The sequence below is a fragment of the Patella vulgata genome, chromosome 4, assembly GCF_932274485.2.
Source record: "Patella vulgata chromosome 4, xgPatVulg1.2, whole genome shotgun sequence".
In the NCBI taxonomy this organism is placed as follows: domain Eukaryota; kingdom Metazoa; phylum Mollusca; class Gastropoda; family Patellidae; genus Patella; species Patella vulgata.
The window spans coordinates 22,301,232-22,317,822 of NC_065882.2; the positions used below are offsets into that span (position 1 = coordinate 22,301,232).

Sequence of the window (16,591 nt, forward strand, 5' to 3'; positions counted from 1 at the left end):
AAGAAAACGGACGGTTAAAAAACTCTGTACCATGTTTACCGAAGTACAGAACTTAAAGTACCGTGAACCGAACTGTGGCATGTATACCACGGTATATGATTGTAGCTCTACTGATATGGGTACAAATCATCTCTTTTAAATTGAAGCGTTATTAAGCAGGCTTTTAAAACAGAATAGGTTTGACGTCATAACGTCATGAAGGTGTGGCTAAATATATGTCGTGTACAATAGCCAATCAAGATATGGGACATAAAACCACAAGCAGAGAACCTTTAAGGGTCCTGCATGACTAATGCACCGTAATTATGAATGGCCTATATGTATCCGGTTTTGTTTAAAAACACTGCTTGTTGTGCTTGATTAACTTTACCAACAATATTTGCAGATAATTGAAAGTTGTGTACATTGGGCCGAGTATGTTTAATTAGACCTAATAATGTATGCAATTATTTTTAAGATATTACATGCATTAATAAAGAAATTAGGTAAAACCAAAGGCTTCCAATCATAGCTAAAAACAAACACATCAGTATATTTCAACATTTTTGTCCCCCGCCTTTCGAAGAAAGCCGGGGACTATTAAAATGGGTTCGTCTGTCTGTCTGTCTGTCTGTCTGTCCGTCTGTCTGTCCGTCACACTTTTTGGGACACAATAACTCTCTTCCTAATTGAGCTAGAATGTTCAAACTTGGTGTATGTGTTTATTAGGTCAATGCCTTGATGGAGTTCGAAGATGAGCATTTTCCGCTTAGGGTAAGCAGAGATAAGCAATTTGATTGGTTGATGCTTTGGGACACGATAACTCTCTTCCTAATTGGGCTAGAATGTTCAAACTTGGTGTATGTGTTGATTAGGTCAATGCCTTGATGGAGTTCGAAGATGAGCATTTTCCGCTTAGGGTAAGCAGAGATAAGCAATTTGATTGGTTGATGCTTTGGGACACGATAACTTTTAATTGAGCTAGAATGTTCAAACTTGGTGTATGTGTTTATTAGGTCAATGCCTTGATGGAGTTCGAAGATGAGCATTTTCCGCTTAGGGTAAGCAGAGATAAGCAATTTGATTGGTTGATACTTTGGGGCACGATAACTCTCTTCCTAATTGAGCTAGAATGTTCAAACTTGGTGTATGTGTTGATTAGGTCAATGCCTTGATGGAGTTCGAAGATGAGCATTTTCCGCTTAGGGTAAGCAGAGATAAGCAATTTGATTGGTTGATGCTTTGGGACACGATAACTTTAGTTCTAATTAAGTGAGATTGATGAAACTTGGTGTATAGATTTATTATATGAATACCTTAACTAAGTTCGATAATGAACATTTTTTGCTGAGGGTAAGCAGAGTGATAAGCAATTTGATTGGTAGAAACTTTGGAACACAATAACTCTCCTTCTAATTGAGGTAGAATGTTCAAACTTGGCATAGGTGTCTATTAGGTGAATGTTTAAACTTGATGTATATGTAGATGTTCATTAGGTGAATGTCTTGACTGAGTTCAATAATTAACATTTCGAGCTGAAGCTAAGCAGAGCTAATCGATTTCATTTGTCGATGGTTTGGGACAAGATAATCTTGATTCTATCTGATAGAGAGTGATGAAACTTAGTGAAAAAAATAAATGTGCGATTAATTAATATGTGTCATCTATTTATTTTGCAATTTCGGCGGGGGACATCAGCCTCACTGTTGGCTTGTTAGCTTTGTTCTCGTACTAAATCTCTAATTAAATATTATCCATAATCTTCAATCAACATTAAAAATTGGAATCAGAATTTAATGTCGGTCCATTTCATTTACATTCAACAAGCTTTGATGTTATCTTACTGTGAAAATAACAGCTGTTGATATCCTATACTGATATTAATTCACTCAAATAAATCACTCAAATAAACTATAACATTTCATAACCATCAAAATTAATGTCCATTAATTAACTCAAAATAGAAAGTTTCCCAATCACACACAACACTCTTTGAGCAGTTGGGCATACATGTATTTTGCATTATAATGCTATATCCATGTAGGTTTTCTTAACAAAATTGATCTTGGTAGATGAATTTAGGAAATCTGATAAAATAAAACAAATGAATATCATTGTTTTTAAAAAAAATATGCAATAGTTAGAATGTACCATGTAATTCTAATCATTGTTTTTAATTGGAGTAATACACCTCGGTTGTGTCAATGAAACAGCAACATGATGCTGTTAATAACCGGTACCTGCTGTTTTAAACATTTTTATTTTTTAAAGCAAATGCTATTTCAGAAATATGTATAAGGCCCACGATAAAGTTCATTTAAAAAATGTGTGTCGATCAACAAAGGTTAGTGTAGTGTCCCTGGTAGTTTGGATACATTTTCCATTCAATAGATGTCGAAAAAAGGATTCCTAGCAAAAGGTATAATGGTAGGTCCGCTCTTTATTTCAGTTAATTTATTGATCAAAATGGATATTGACATGTCAGATGAAGACAGTGAGGATGTACCAACATCATTCTTCATTACTGCATCTCAAGTGGAAACACAAACTTCACATGATCAACAAAGTATACTTCGTAATCTACCGGCTTTAAGATCAGCTATTAAGGTAACATGGAATTAAATGATTACTCATGTCCATAAAATACCATTCATCTAATGTCAATAATTTATTAAAGCAACAAGAAAAATCTTTTTGACAACTTTTTGGCATCTGTTCAAAATGAAAAAGGTTGTATACATTTTGTTATTATCACTTATATTTTGCATTAAATGTGTGTACATCGTTATTTTATGTGTACTTCCACTAATTTTGTTTATTGTATTGAGCCAAATTCTTTTTACATTTGGGTAATACTAGTAGATCATTATCATGTGTCTTCTTCCCAAAAGTGAAAACCATAGTTTATGAGGTACTTTTCAACCTTAATTTATTTACACACACTGTACGAATATTGGTCAATTAAAGTATACAATAACATAATGGGAAGTCTGGATATATACGCCGGTATTAGAGTTATCATCCAAAATTTCTACGCACTAATTATGTTTTGAGATGAAAACCCCTATTTTCTTAGTTATGGCCCTTGAATCTTGATTACATAGAAAAATCCATACTGCACGCAGCGACCCATCTGTAGATAGGCAGCCTAAGTTTGGGATGAGAAAAATCTTGTGTCAGCTCAAAAGGCTAAAGTTATGATCCTATTTACTTTAAAAATTTATACACAGTGTTTCATGGGATGATTTTCGATTACTTGAACATGTTTTGTTTATGTTAAATGTAAGGCTTATACATGTAATACATTTATTTGATTAATTTTGTAACCAGCATATTGCTATCCATTCCAGAAATACTGCTAATCAATACTTGAATTGAAGCAATGTTAATGTCAATCTTTATTATTAAACATGCATTATGCAAGAGCTAAATCTGTCTATTGCAGGTCTTGCTTGAAATGTTATCTAAATTATTAATTAGACATGTATTAACTTACGCAGACCATAATCAACTCTAGATGGCATCGCTAACCTGCGATCTTAAGTGGATTGTGAGCCGATTTACTGCATAACTTTCCTTCTCGATTAAACGATTAAATGGATAATCGAGACTATGCTGTTTATCGTACTGACTTTAGTAATGATGACCGAGGCTAGGCAGAAATTTCATTCGCTTAGTTTTCGATTCATAGTGGATCAATTTAAATGAAATTTTCAGCAAATTGCCTTTACGTTATCTAGTTTTTAACTATTATAGTGAGAACTGCCAACTCGTTATCAAATCTCCCATAATGTATCTTTAATATTATCTTAATTTATCACCCAATAATACATTCTACAGTAGATAACGCTTGTGTGATATATTTCATAATCTACTGCATCGCTTTACATGAATTTGATTGGTCAGTTGAAAAGGAACTACTTTTTTTTATTTTCAAAGAACAGTTTATTTCTTATTAAAAGTAACTTTTTTTTTATTAAAAATGAACTATTGTTATTCAATTGACCGTGATGGAAACACTATCAACTTGTATTTATCACCCAATAATACATTCTACAGTAGATATCGCTTGTGTGATAAATTTCATAATCTACTGCGATATCTCCACAGGAGATATCACTTTACATGAATTTGATTGGTGAGTGAAAAAGGAACTATTTTTTTTTTATTTTCAAACAACAGTTCATTTTTTATTAAAAGTAACTTCTTTTTTTTTATTAAAAATTGATTTTAACTGAAATCAAACTGTAAGTGTAATTTATAATTTTAAAATGCCAAAGTGCCCCACTACTTATTGAATAATGCCTATCTAACTTACTAAGTTGAAATGATTTTTTTCCCAATATAAATTACCTTTGGCTCCTATATAAATCATCATAGCCCCAAAATCATAAATACTTTGCATATGGCGTATCTAGTATTATAGGACTGACAGGGTTTCTATTCCCCGGTTGTACGAGACAGGGAGTAGGGTCGCCCGTCCAACCTCGTGGGTTTTCTCCAGGTCCTCTGGTTTCCTCCCACTACTAAAGACCCCTACGCGCTAATGAATTATTCAAATAAAATTAAACCATGTGTTAGTCCCGAAATGACCTAGTTTGTGTCTAGTGGAGTTAAACCCCACCCCTCTCTCTCTCTCTCTCTCTCTCTCTCTCTTTCTCTCATTTTAAACAATTGTAGGCCTACAAAGATATTGTTTTATAGACATTAGATATGAAGTGTGTTTAGATTTTTTTTAGGGGTTTTTTTTGGTCTATTAATTATTTGAAAATAGTATAATTTATACTTGAATCATGTGTAATATATAAAATAGTAATAAAGAGTTTTGATTACTGGGGTTTTGAGGGGTTTTTTTGTTCTTGGGCTTATAATTTGGGGCGTCATCTAATTGCTTATATTGCCTTACAATAAAATAAACGGGTGGGCCGCAGCTATATTTCCCATGCAATGAAAAGAAAATGAATGAAAATTATTTTTGTGAATGATAGTATGTTTAAATTATATAACCCAGGCCATTGGCAATATTATCATTATTCCTAATATATATATCTATAGGTCGCAATAGATCTCACAGCGTAGCTCTAATCAATGTTTGTTAAAGGACAATATTGGTGTCACTCATTATTACATATGTGATAGAACTGGTTAAATACATTCCAAATATAATTTCAACACAAGAGATCATTGCTAATGCTATGGTAGATGTATAACAAGCACGCGAAGAAACAGGAAGTGACGCCAAACATGACAAACACGAGTTATCCTCCTATATAACTGAATGAAGTAACATTCCGTTGAAGATGAAAAGTTATTATATGGAACGGTGAGAGGGTATCTCACAATTCAAAAATAGAATTGGCTGTCACTAGATAAGGGAAAACGAGAAAAATAGAAAAATCCCGTGCATTCCCCGTATTTATTCATTCTGATCTTAATAAAAACATGGTAATGCACAGGCTTTTTCTAATTTGTTCGTTATCTTTTATCTACTGACAGCCAATCCGTTTTTTGAATTGTCAGATATCCTCTCACCGTCTCATATAATAACTTTTCATCTTCAACTGAATTATCAGTCAAATGAAATTCGATCGCGTGTCTGTTATCGCTCGTTACTTCATTTAGTTATATAGAAGGATAACTCGTGTTTGTCATGTTTGTCGTCACTTCCCGTTTCTTCATGTGCTTGTTACACATCTCCCGTAGCAATGATCTCAGTGTTAAAATTATATTTGGGATGTATTTAACCAGTTCTATCACATATTTTATAATGACTGACACCAATATTGTCCTTTAATGTCGTGATTTTAAGTTAGGAAAGGGTGACGGCTGTCCTAAGTTAAAATTGATTTTTTAAAATAAATTGTCCCTAATATAGTTTTGTGAAACGCCACTATTTTAAGTTAAGATACAATTTTAACTTATAATATTATTTTAGTGGATTTTATCTTAAATGCTTAAAATCGTTTTGTGAAACGCATCTATCTTAAGTTAGGATGGAATTTTAGTTTAAGAAGATTTTAAGGAGATTTAAGTTTTTGTGAAACAGGGCCCAGGTTCAGTAAAAGTGAAATCTATAACAAAGAATTATATTTATTTACTTATGCATGTAAGAAAGGGTTAGGTGATAAATAAAATCTCCTACTCGTCTTTGTTTATATCAAAAAATATCAACACTTGTCGATAAAGTAAAAAAAATACTGGGTAGAGCCTCGTTTTTTTTTTTTACTTTATCGACTTGTGTTGATATTTTTTATTATCAAAAAAGACTCGTCGGAGATTCTTTATTTGCTAAAGCTTTATGTCCAATCCAGGATGTTTTGAAATTAGATTAAATGTAGATGTATTTCAAGATGTTTTGAAATTAGATTAAATGTAGATGTATTTTAATTACTGTACTATTATTATTTGAAAGCCTAAGGGAAATGACAAAGAAATGGCGAACCAGAAAGACGCAATCGGTGCTACAAACATTGGATTATTAGAAAGTTCTGAAGATGAATTTAAAAAACAAGGTAAATGAAATGAAATGAAATGGGGTTTAATGTCCAACTGTTCTGCGAATTAAAAAGGTATTATCACTTCCAACAATAAAATAAACCTTATTGTTTTTGCATAATATCTTAATCGAAATAACCTTAAATTCACCTAATTATGTAAAATCAAAGCACTGGCATCCAATCTACTAGTGGGAGTTTGCATGAATATCCCAGATATAACTGTAGTCATAGTAAATTAGATATTTCTAAAGCACCAGTACCTATTTAATAAATTTTAAGACTAGGTAGTGAATCAAAATTTATATTTGCTAACAAACAGATTGCATTTCTTATTGAAAAAGTTATAACATTTTATAGAGCATTCTAGAATTCTAGTTAAAGATAGTGAGAGTGAGTATGAACCGATGATCAAAAGGAAGCAAAAAATGTCAAAAGGTGATGACAAGGAGATTACATGTTTAGAAAGTTTCAGGTATGTACAATTATGCTTTATCAAGACTGATGACTTAATATATACATGTAATGCCTGTTGAATTTGGTTAAAAAAAGCATTTGCAATATTGTCTAACAATTTTAATTCTGTCATAAAATAGAAATTAGGTTGAATTATGTACATTATAGTACGGCCACATTTTCATGTGGACGTATATTGTCGTCACCCCTGTCGGTCCACAATTTGTTTGTGGACAGGCTACAGGTCACAATTTTTATCCAATTTTGACGAAACTTGAAATATAGGTTTATATCCAAAAGATCTCAGTTCCAAAAGTATGTAATACCAAGGTTGTGGACCCTCTAAAGGTTACAATTTTTATTGTATGTCCATGTGGTCGTATATTGCTGTCCATCCGTACATACTACATTTATCATCTGATTGTTTTTGAAATTGATATATGTTGTCTACATTAGTGAGATGAAGAAGCCTCTTTAATTTCAATAATTAAAATTAACTTCGTCTGTAGTTATGGCCCTTGGATCACTTTGTTGCCCCTTGTGAACACTCCAACGACAAAAGCTATCATCCGATCTGTATGAAATTTGTATGCATCTTTTAAATTAGTAAAATGAAGAAGCCTATTGAATTTCAGCAATTTTCGTTAATTACATCTAGAGTTATTGCCCCTTTTTTTCACTCTGTTGAACCATGTGAATGCTCTAACTACAAAAGTTATCATTCGATCAGTATGAGATTTATATGCATCATTTAAATGAGTGAAACAAAAAGCCTGTTGAATTTCATCATTTTCCCTCAATTACTTTTAGTGTTATGGCCCTTGTTGAATGTTTGAATGCTCTAACGACAAAAGTTGTCATCCGATTTGTATGAAATGTATATGCATCATTTAAATTAGTGAAACGATATGCATCATTTAAATTAGTAAAACGAAGAAGCCTATTGAAATTCAGCAATTTCCTTCTATTACTTCTAGAATTATGGCCCTTGTTTTACTTTGTTGAATTTTGTAAACAACAAAAGTTATCATCCAATCTGTATGAAGTTTATATGCATTATTTAGATTTGTAAGACAGAAAAGCTTGTCAAATTTCAACAATTTCTGTAAATTACTTGCAGAGTTAAGGCCCTTGTTTCAGTTTGTAGAACATTTTAAACCATGTAACGACGAAAATTATATTCTGATCTGTATGAAATGATATTGTAAATGCCCTCCCATTACCTGCAAAAGAATGCATCCCTTGTTGATCGCTCGGACAATTTAGCTGCTGTGGACGTATGTTTTATTGCCTAGCAACCTATTTTATGATTTTTCATTAAACTTAAAATATGTGTTTATATCCCAACGATCTAAATTCCTTTCGATTTTCGCGCATATCGGACAGTAACTTCATGGATTATGGCCATTGTACGAAACAAAATTTTTTGTTTGTTCTCTGTCCATCTCTTGCAAAATGTGGTCATATCTTGCATGGCAATCGCTTGTTCTTGTACTAGTTCTCTGCCTTTCAGTTCTCATTCTATTTCTTTTAGAATTTATAATTTTCTGTGTAGCATTGACTCTGCAGACTGAAGATAAAGTGAGAAAAGTGATATGACAAGTTGGGGTTATTGTATTATGACTATAAATAAAATGTTATTGTTTATTTAAGTGATGATGAAGGAGGAATTGTTTCGCCATCTACTAGTGATAATGATGGTAATATTACTGTTATATGCCGGCAAGACAGGAAAATAACTATATCAGATATTTCAGGTGTGTGTGACATCAGCTATAGCATTATAAATTTCAAAAAATTATCTCGTAAATTAGGGGAATTCTTTATATGAAATTTTGTATTTATTACATCAGTGTAATTATTATTTGCTGTAATAAGATCACATTTTCTTTACAGTGACTGTTGACCATATTTATATTTATAGATGTATGTGTGGCCAGTACTAGTGGTAGTAAACTTGGTGAAGAAGGTGGTTCAGGATTTCAGTAAGTTGTTTTGATTTAGAAATTGTTAGATAGTTGGACAAAATTACAACAAAAATATGTTAGCTATGTAAACCTTTCAAATGGTAGGTGGTATCAGTATTATAGAAAGAGTAGACATAAAAAAAGTTATCTGTTTTTAAATAGACTGTGTTTTTGGTTGTTTTTTTTTAGGTCTCAAGGATTTGAGATAGCTCCAAGCTCCCAAAAAGATATTTTTCATGGCAAAGATGATGGTAAGTTGACTGACTATACAAATTTTATCACCCAATAATACATTCTACAGTACATATCGCTTTACATGAATTTGATTGGTCAGTTGAAAAGGAACTACTTTTTTTTATTTTCAAAGAACAGTTCATTTCTTATTAAAAGTAACTTTTTTTTTTTTTATTAAAAATGAACTATTGTTATTCAATTGACCTTGATGGAAACACTGGGTCAATATAAAGGACCTTGCAATGGTTGAATTGCTGTCAAAAAATGATGTATCACTACTCTGTAATGTTCAGTAAAAGTGAAATCTACAGCAAACAATTATATTTATCTATTTGTGCATGTAAGCAGGGATTGGGTGATAAATAAAATCTCCTACTCGTCTTTTTTGATATCAAAAAATATCAACACTCGTTGATAAAGTAAAAAAAAACTCGGCAGAGCCTCGTTTTTTGTTACTTTATCAACTTGTGTTGATATTTTTTGATATCAAAAAAGACTGGTAGGAGATTCTCTATATAAAATGAAATGTTATATTTATTTATTCGGTGCAACTACAAATCTATAACATTAGAATAGAATGAAAGGTTATTTATTATGATTCACTGTAATATGAATTCAGCTGTAGATAAAGCCATGACCATTAAATACATATTGCTTTGTTTTCCCGTAAATGACCATGTTTGTGAAACGACATGCATTATGTGATCGTCAACCATGGTATTATTTTAGAATAGTGTTTCTGATAATCTTTTCCTGGGTCTGGTTTTTTTACCAACTTAGAGATAGTGTAAATATGAAAGACACAATCTCTAGGAACTGGGCTCATGCTTTTATTATGACTTGATATAATCACCTTGTGATTTCAGCTGACAACCTAGTAAGCCAATGAGAAAACAGTCATCTATGACTAGTATTAAGTGTACCAAGGGCCGGTAAGCTGGTAATGCTCATTACCATTGCTTCAGGATTATTGGTATCTAACCTCTTTCAAGCAAACTAAATAAAAATATTTAATTATTATTGTATTCACATTGTTATTTAATATAGAAGATTCTGATGATAGTCTTGGTGGTAATCAAAGTCAAATGTTTAAAAGTTTACAACTATCGGGTGATTCCATGTTAGTACCAGAAACATTAGATCAAAGCATGTAAGTTATTCTTTACAAATCCAATCATATAGATAAATGAAAGTTAAAAAATATTAATTCAGATCTAAATACAATTCTTGCAGCAATAAATTTCGGTTTTAGGTCATGTTATACAATACATTTGGGTCTCTATTGAAAATCCCAGCAGTGAAATTTTCTTATTTTAATGGCAAAAATTGATTCCAAATGTTAGTTTAATATTTGATCTGTTAATACACCAATCAATGAATATTTTGAATATATAAAGGTTATGTGGGTGGTGAGTAATTAGTTTTAAAATTCACCTCTCTTTTGTTTCAGACCAGACTCTCCAGACATTATTCCTTCCACCCCTGTCATAATTCCTAATTCACCAACAGATATTGAAAGCCAAGAAGGTAATTATAGACTGACTGATGTACCTCATTGTAGATTGAGGGATTAAATTGTTAATACACCAGTAACCGATGTATTAAAATTAATAATTTTTATATATTCAAAATTCTTGAAAAAATGTATCACAATATTGCCAAAACATTTGAGAAATTAAGAGTTTATATTGTACATGATTTGTTAAATTATTTCTATTTTTTAGAGCAGAAAGTAGAAGACGTTACAATGTATGACCCCACAGCTGTTTCAACATTAGCAGGAGATGTAAGATATAAACTACCTTGGAGTACTCTTAGAAGAGAGACTTTTTCGAAACAGTTATCATTTATCTTTACAATATATTACGTATATTGTCGTCACCCCTGTCTTTCCACAATTTGTTTGTGGACCCTCTACAGGTGACAAGTTTTATCCGATTTTGATGAAACTTGAAATATAGGTTTATCTCCAAAAGATCTTGGTTCATTTCGATGTATTGCACCATAACTTCATGGATTATGGCCCTGATTGTACGAAAAATCACGTTTTTAGCTTGTGGACACTCTAGAGGTCACAATTTTTATTCGATTTTGATGAAACTTGAAATGTATGTTTATAACCCAAAGATCTCAGTTCCTTTTCATATTCGCACATATCAGACCGTTACTTCCTGAATTATGGCCCCTAATTGTACATAAAAATGTCCGTTCCTTGTACGCAAATAATGTAAAAGTATATAATACCAAGGTTGTGGACCCTCTAGAAGTCAAAATGTATGTCCAATTTTAATGATCTTGGTTCTTGTCGATATTCGCGCATATTGGACTGTACCTTCCTGGATTATGGCCCCTGATTTTACAAAAAATCACATTATTTTTTTTAGCTCATTCTCTGTCCATCTCTTGCAAAATGTGGGCATATCTTGCATGGCAATTGCTTGTTTGTTCATAATATGTCTTTAACCTTTTGAAATATAGACAAAGTATTTTTGCTATGTAAACTCCTCAAATGAGAATTAATATCAGGAATTCTGGAAAGAGTGAGAATTGCTCTACCTAATACATGAAACCTTTTACTAAACTTCTCATGAACTGGAGGTTATTACTGCAGCAAACACTTAGTGTATGCTACTCTCTCTGGTGTCTACATAAAGAGTAGTACCCACAATTTTAATTATAGTTATTAGAACTTTTCTTTTGTCATCCTTGTAGGATGATGGTTCAAGTGATTCTCTTCCACCAGCTAGTCAATCTGTTAAACATAAATATTCTCATTCAGATAATAAACAGGTAAATATAATATTTTAAAGATGAAAAATGCCAATGAGCATTTTCTGTTTTCAAATTTAACAAAAATAAGGTTTGAAGAGTTTTCTTTGGATAGAAATGAGTTGTCGTTCAGATGTTAACAGACGGTTACAATAAATTCCAGATGACAGCGTGAAATCAGTACAAAATAATGTGCATCATTTACATTACTATTGATTGATTTTAATAATTCTTTTATCTGTATGCATTTTGACAAAACTACTTTTTATTTTAAATGGTTTCAATGGCATTTAGTAATTGACCTAGAATATACAGGTTGCAATTCTATGGAATACAATTACTGCTTATTACGACGAGACAATATATATATGTAAAAATAACACTTGGTTAATGCTGGCCAACCAGAGACATCCTAATTACCTTGATGGAAACTAACTTTGATATGTAGGCCCTTCTTGTATTCTATATAATACAATTACTGCTTATTACTAGGCTTCTCTAGTCATTATATTTTACATGTAAAAAAACAACACTTGGTTTATGCTGGCCAACCAGAGACATCCTTTATTACCTTGAAGGAACCTAACTACATTTTATGTAGCTTGATAATGACTAGAGAAGCCTAGTTGAAAAGTCGCTCAGTAATAGAATTGTTACCTGAATATACTTTTTAGTGTGTATATCTATATTTTTCATAAATTCCTGTAGAATGGGCTTTTAGTAAATGAGGATACAGTAATTTTCAAAACAGGAATTCATTAAAGAAAGAATTGGTGTGCTATGATAATAATTTTCATATCTGTTTGCATTTTGGCAAAACTACTTTTTTTTTTATTGTATATTGTCTGAACGTCAATATTTTCCATAAATTCCTGAATAATGGTGTGCTATGATAAATTACAACATTATATTTTTCAGCATGAAGATAAATCATTGGAGGATAGAGGAAAGCAAGAGGGTATTTATATTATTATTTTGTTTTATTAATATCAAATCTTAATTTCAATTATTTTGCTGCATTTGACAGTAAATGTATAAAATATTTTGATAACTACTTTCATCAACTGGCATGTTAACAAATCAGAACCAGCTAATTCATATTCAAGCATTTATTTTGCAGCTGATTTACTTAAAGATACATTATGGGAGATTCGGTAACGAGTTGGCAGTTCTCGCTATAATAGTTAAAAACTAGATATGGTAGAAGGCAATTTGGTGAAAATTTCATTCAAATTGATCCACTATGAACCGAGAACTAAGCGACTGAAATTCCCATAAGCCTCGGTCATCATTACTGAAGTCAGTACGATAAACAGCATAGTCTCGATTATCCATTTAATAGTTTAATGAGAAGGAAAGTTATGCAGTAAATCGGCTTACAATCCACTAAAGATCGTAGGCTAGCGCAGCCATCTAGAGTTGATTATGGCCTGGATAGGTTAATTAATGTCTAATTAATAATTTAGATAACATTTCAGGCCTAAAGAAAGACCTGAAATAGGAAGATTTAGCTCTTGCATAATGCATGTTTAAGCAGCAAATTTTGTATTCCAATTTCAGGTGATTCACAAGAATTAGCTCTACAGTTATCACCTTCCCAACCATACATGTATCAGTTTAGTAAGTACTGCATATTATTATCTTTAAACTTGAATAGTCATTTGCATTTTTGTATAACAAATTTTTGCACCAGGAAGAACTAGAAGCCAATCAAATTTTGATTATTTCATTTTTTGTTACTCTTGATCAGTTTTTAGTATCTTGTAAATGCTTACTTTACCCACAAAAGAATAAATTAGTGACAACCCTTGTGGACTGCTGGACGACTTAGCTGCTGTGGGGTTGTCTGGCAGCCTATCTTGTAAAGCAGCTTGTCCTTTCTTATTAGATGAAAGTGAGAAGAGACGATCAGATTCACCTGTCATTCAACAAAATAAAATGCAGTTATCAGAAACAGGTACATATTAGTTCTATTAGTTTTTTACTTTTGTCTTCATTAGCCCAGTCGGTGGAGAAAAGTATGACATTAAAACCTATTTCATTTATTTAACTTGTTTACTTAACACTTTTCTATGGAGGTACTCGATTGAACGTTCCGGAATTGAATTCTCTCAGTCCCAAAAATAGTGGCAATCGAGTGAAAAGTCGGATTTTGAGCTACACCGCATGCGTCGACTGAATCAGTAAATATCTCAACCAACCATGCAGCCGATACATTTTAATTACGTCACGATTCTACTCACACCACCTCCGTTGTCGGGACTGACAGAACTGTGACAGAACTGAATTCCGCGTTACTCGATTGCAATTCTGTCAATTCGGGACGTTCTGGACTGTGAATCGAGCATCCCCTTAATAATCTGAATATTTTCACCCGTCATAGTTAAGTTTAGGTAACTCAAACTGTGCATAATTTTGCATTTCTCAGAAAAAAATAATATTTCTCACCACTTAATCTATACTAATATGTACTCAAATTAATTATATGTTATTTAATTAAGAAAACAAAATCAAAATATCAACGCTAGACAAACCATACTATAGGGTGGAGAAAGACAATTAGCTACTGATTCCCAGAACAGATAACCTGTAGACAATACAAACTACACAGACATTCCAAGAAATAAACAACAAATATCTATTCAAGTGAATGGATTTGGGGGTTATTAGAGATTTGAATGGATATAGGACTTCCAATAGACAGTGTCAATTCCGGGTTATTTTAATTGTAATTTATATGATCCGTTTTTATAATTAGGTGATTTCCAGCTGGCTTTACCAGGCAATAGTCCATTACATCCAGCAGATAAATCTTCTACTTATAGTTCTGATACAAAAACAACTGAACCAGAGTAAGTAATGTCTATATCAGTGAAAGTAATGTCTATATCAGAGTAAGTAATGTCTATATCAGAGCATTAAGTGATATTTATTTCAGAGTATTAAGTAATATTAAGTAATGTCTATATCAGAGTAAGTAATGTCTATATCAGAGTATTAAGTATTCTCTATATCAAGAGTAAATACCAGGGCTCTCATTTGGACCCATTTGCCAGGGAATGAAAATGTTCAGCTGAAAAATCTGCCACACAATTTAGATGCTCAAAAATTCAAATATTTAATTCAATTCCATTTACACCACTTATATAGTTATAAATATACTATAAATAAGTTTTATTTTCTAAACCAGGTAAAACCAAATAAATATTGTAGGCATATCCCTATAATACAATTTTTAGGTTTGATTGCCTTTAGGGCATAGACTCCTATTTTAAGCTGGACATTCCTTACAAAATTGCTTGAAATTGTAACTAAATGAAAGAATCAAAGTTTTTTGGGGGGTTTTTGGCCTAACTAATGGTGATTTTGATTATTCATTGTCACTTTTATTCTCAACACAGCTGCATCTTTGCATGATTTCTCCTTTTATTGTAGCAAACAGAACATTGATATAGGCTATTGTTAAATAAATAGATTTGACATTGTTTTCAGCAATGTACCAGCAGTACCTAAAACAGCATCATTAAATATAAGCCAAATGGAATCCCAGTCAGAGAATACATCAGACACATGTTTTCAACTTAAAGGTAGGACACCAGAAGAGTTTTGTTTGGTAAATTAAGGACTATTCCATCTCGAAATATCTTGGATCTGGTGTGTAGGTGAAAAGAAATGGCCTCATGTCATTTGTGTGCAGTGCTCTTTCGATGTTGTTAGTATGCAGAAAGGTCAGCACAAGGTATGATGTAAATCAAATTGCATAGTTAAAGAAAATATTTGATAATATATTATTTTAGTGCCTCATGTATCTGTGACTGATGAAGTAATGGAAGAAAGTTTAGAACAGAATGTTTTTAAAAGAAACCCAACAACACCAGTAAGATCACACCCAGTACAGTCTATGATAGAAGAAAGGTAATACATTAGATAAATCACACCCTGTACCATCTGTGATACAAGGACAAGAACATAAATGCCAGTAACTTCACACTAAGTTAAAACTATAACACGGGAAAGATAAACGCCATTAAAATCACTCTAAGTAAAAATCCTAATACAAGAAAGATAAACACCAAGTAAAAACTATAATACAAGAATGGTAAACACCAGTAAAATCACACCAAAGACCAAGTAAAATCTATAATACAAGAAAGGTAAATGCCAGTAAAATCACACCAAGTAAATACAAGAAAGATAAATGTCATTAAAATCTCACTAAATAAATACTATGATATAAGAAAGATAAAAGCTATTAAAATCACACTAAGATTAAATTTTTGGAACTTTAATGTACTGTTTTTATTTTTAGCAGTGAAGATGCCTTTGCTTTTGAGAGAAAAAAACGTAAAACTACTCTGACAGGTACTACAGATGATTTACAGTTTAAACAACCAGAAACAGAAATGGATGTTGGTAATAACAGTGAAGAAACTGTTGATTCAAATGCCGAAACTCAACCATCCAATGAAGATTGTACGGAACATTCTAGAATGGTCATGAATGAAAACAAGGTACAGTACACCCATTTGTTATTCTACATGTCCCATGGCCTACTTGCTAAGCATCGATGCATCAAACGGGGGAAAAATATTTTAAAATTTTATGTAAAAATCCGGCATTCGGACTTCCAAAAATATATTTAGGTGTCAGTTGATAGTTTTTATTTTTTGCTGACAAAAAGTGAACAATCAA

At 32.0% G+C, this 16,591-nt stretch overlaps 1 protein-coding gene across 3 annotated transcripts in view; it reads left to right on the top strand.

The window, feature by feature from the left end:
- The window catches only part of LOC126818084 (TP53-binding protein 1), a 42,545-nt gene that overhangs the window by 4,635 nt on the left and 21,319 nt on the right, over nt 1–16,591 (top strand). For 2 of the 3 annotated variants that reach the window (XM_050545262.2, XM_050545263.2), the window contains exons 2-18: nt 2,429–2,586; nt 6,392–6,491; nt 6,834–6,948; nt 8,583–8,686; nt 8,854–8,914; nt 9,086–9,147; nt 10,178–10,280; nt 10,581–10,657; nt 10,855–10,916; nt 11,843–11,920; nt 12,818–12,857; nt 13,460–13,519; nt 13,788–13,856; nt 14,658–14,751; nt 15,392–15,486; nt 15,697–15,814; nt 16,209–16,410. In XM_050545262.2, the coding sequence (XP_050401219.2) occupies nt 2,446–2,586; nt 6,392–6,491; nt 6,834–6,948; nt 8,583–8,686; nt 8,854–8,914; nt 9,086–9,147; nt 10,178–10,280; nt 10,581–10,657; nt 10,855–10,916; nt 11,843–11,920; nt 12,818–12,857; nt 13,460–13,519; nt 13,788–13,856; nt 14,658–14,751; nt 15,392–15,486; nt 15,697–15,814; nt 16,209–16,410 (1,581 nt within the window). In that variant the 5' untranslated portion in view covers nt 2,429–2,445. The remainder of the gene's footprint in view (nt 1–2,428; nt 2,587–6,391; nt 6,492–6,833; nt 6,949–8,582; nt 8,687–8,853; nt 8,915–9,085; nt 9,148–10,177; nt 10,281–10,580; nt 10,658–10,854; nt 10,917–11,842; nt 11,921–12,817; nt 12,858–13,459; nt 13,520–13,787; nt 13,857–14,657; nt 14,752–15,391; nt 15,487–15,696; nt 15,815–16,208; nt 16,411–16,591) is intronic. The other variant, XM_050545264.2, reaches the window with a different exon arrangement.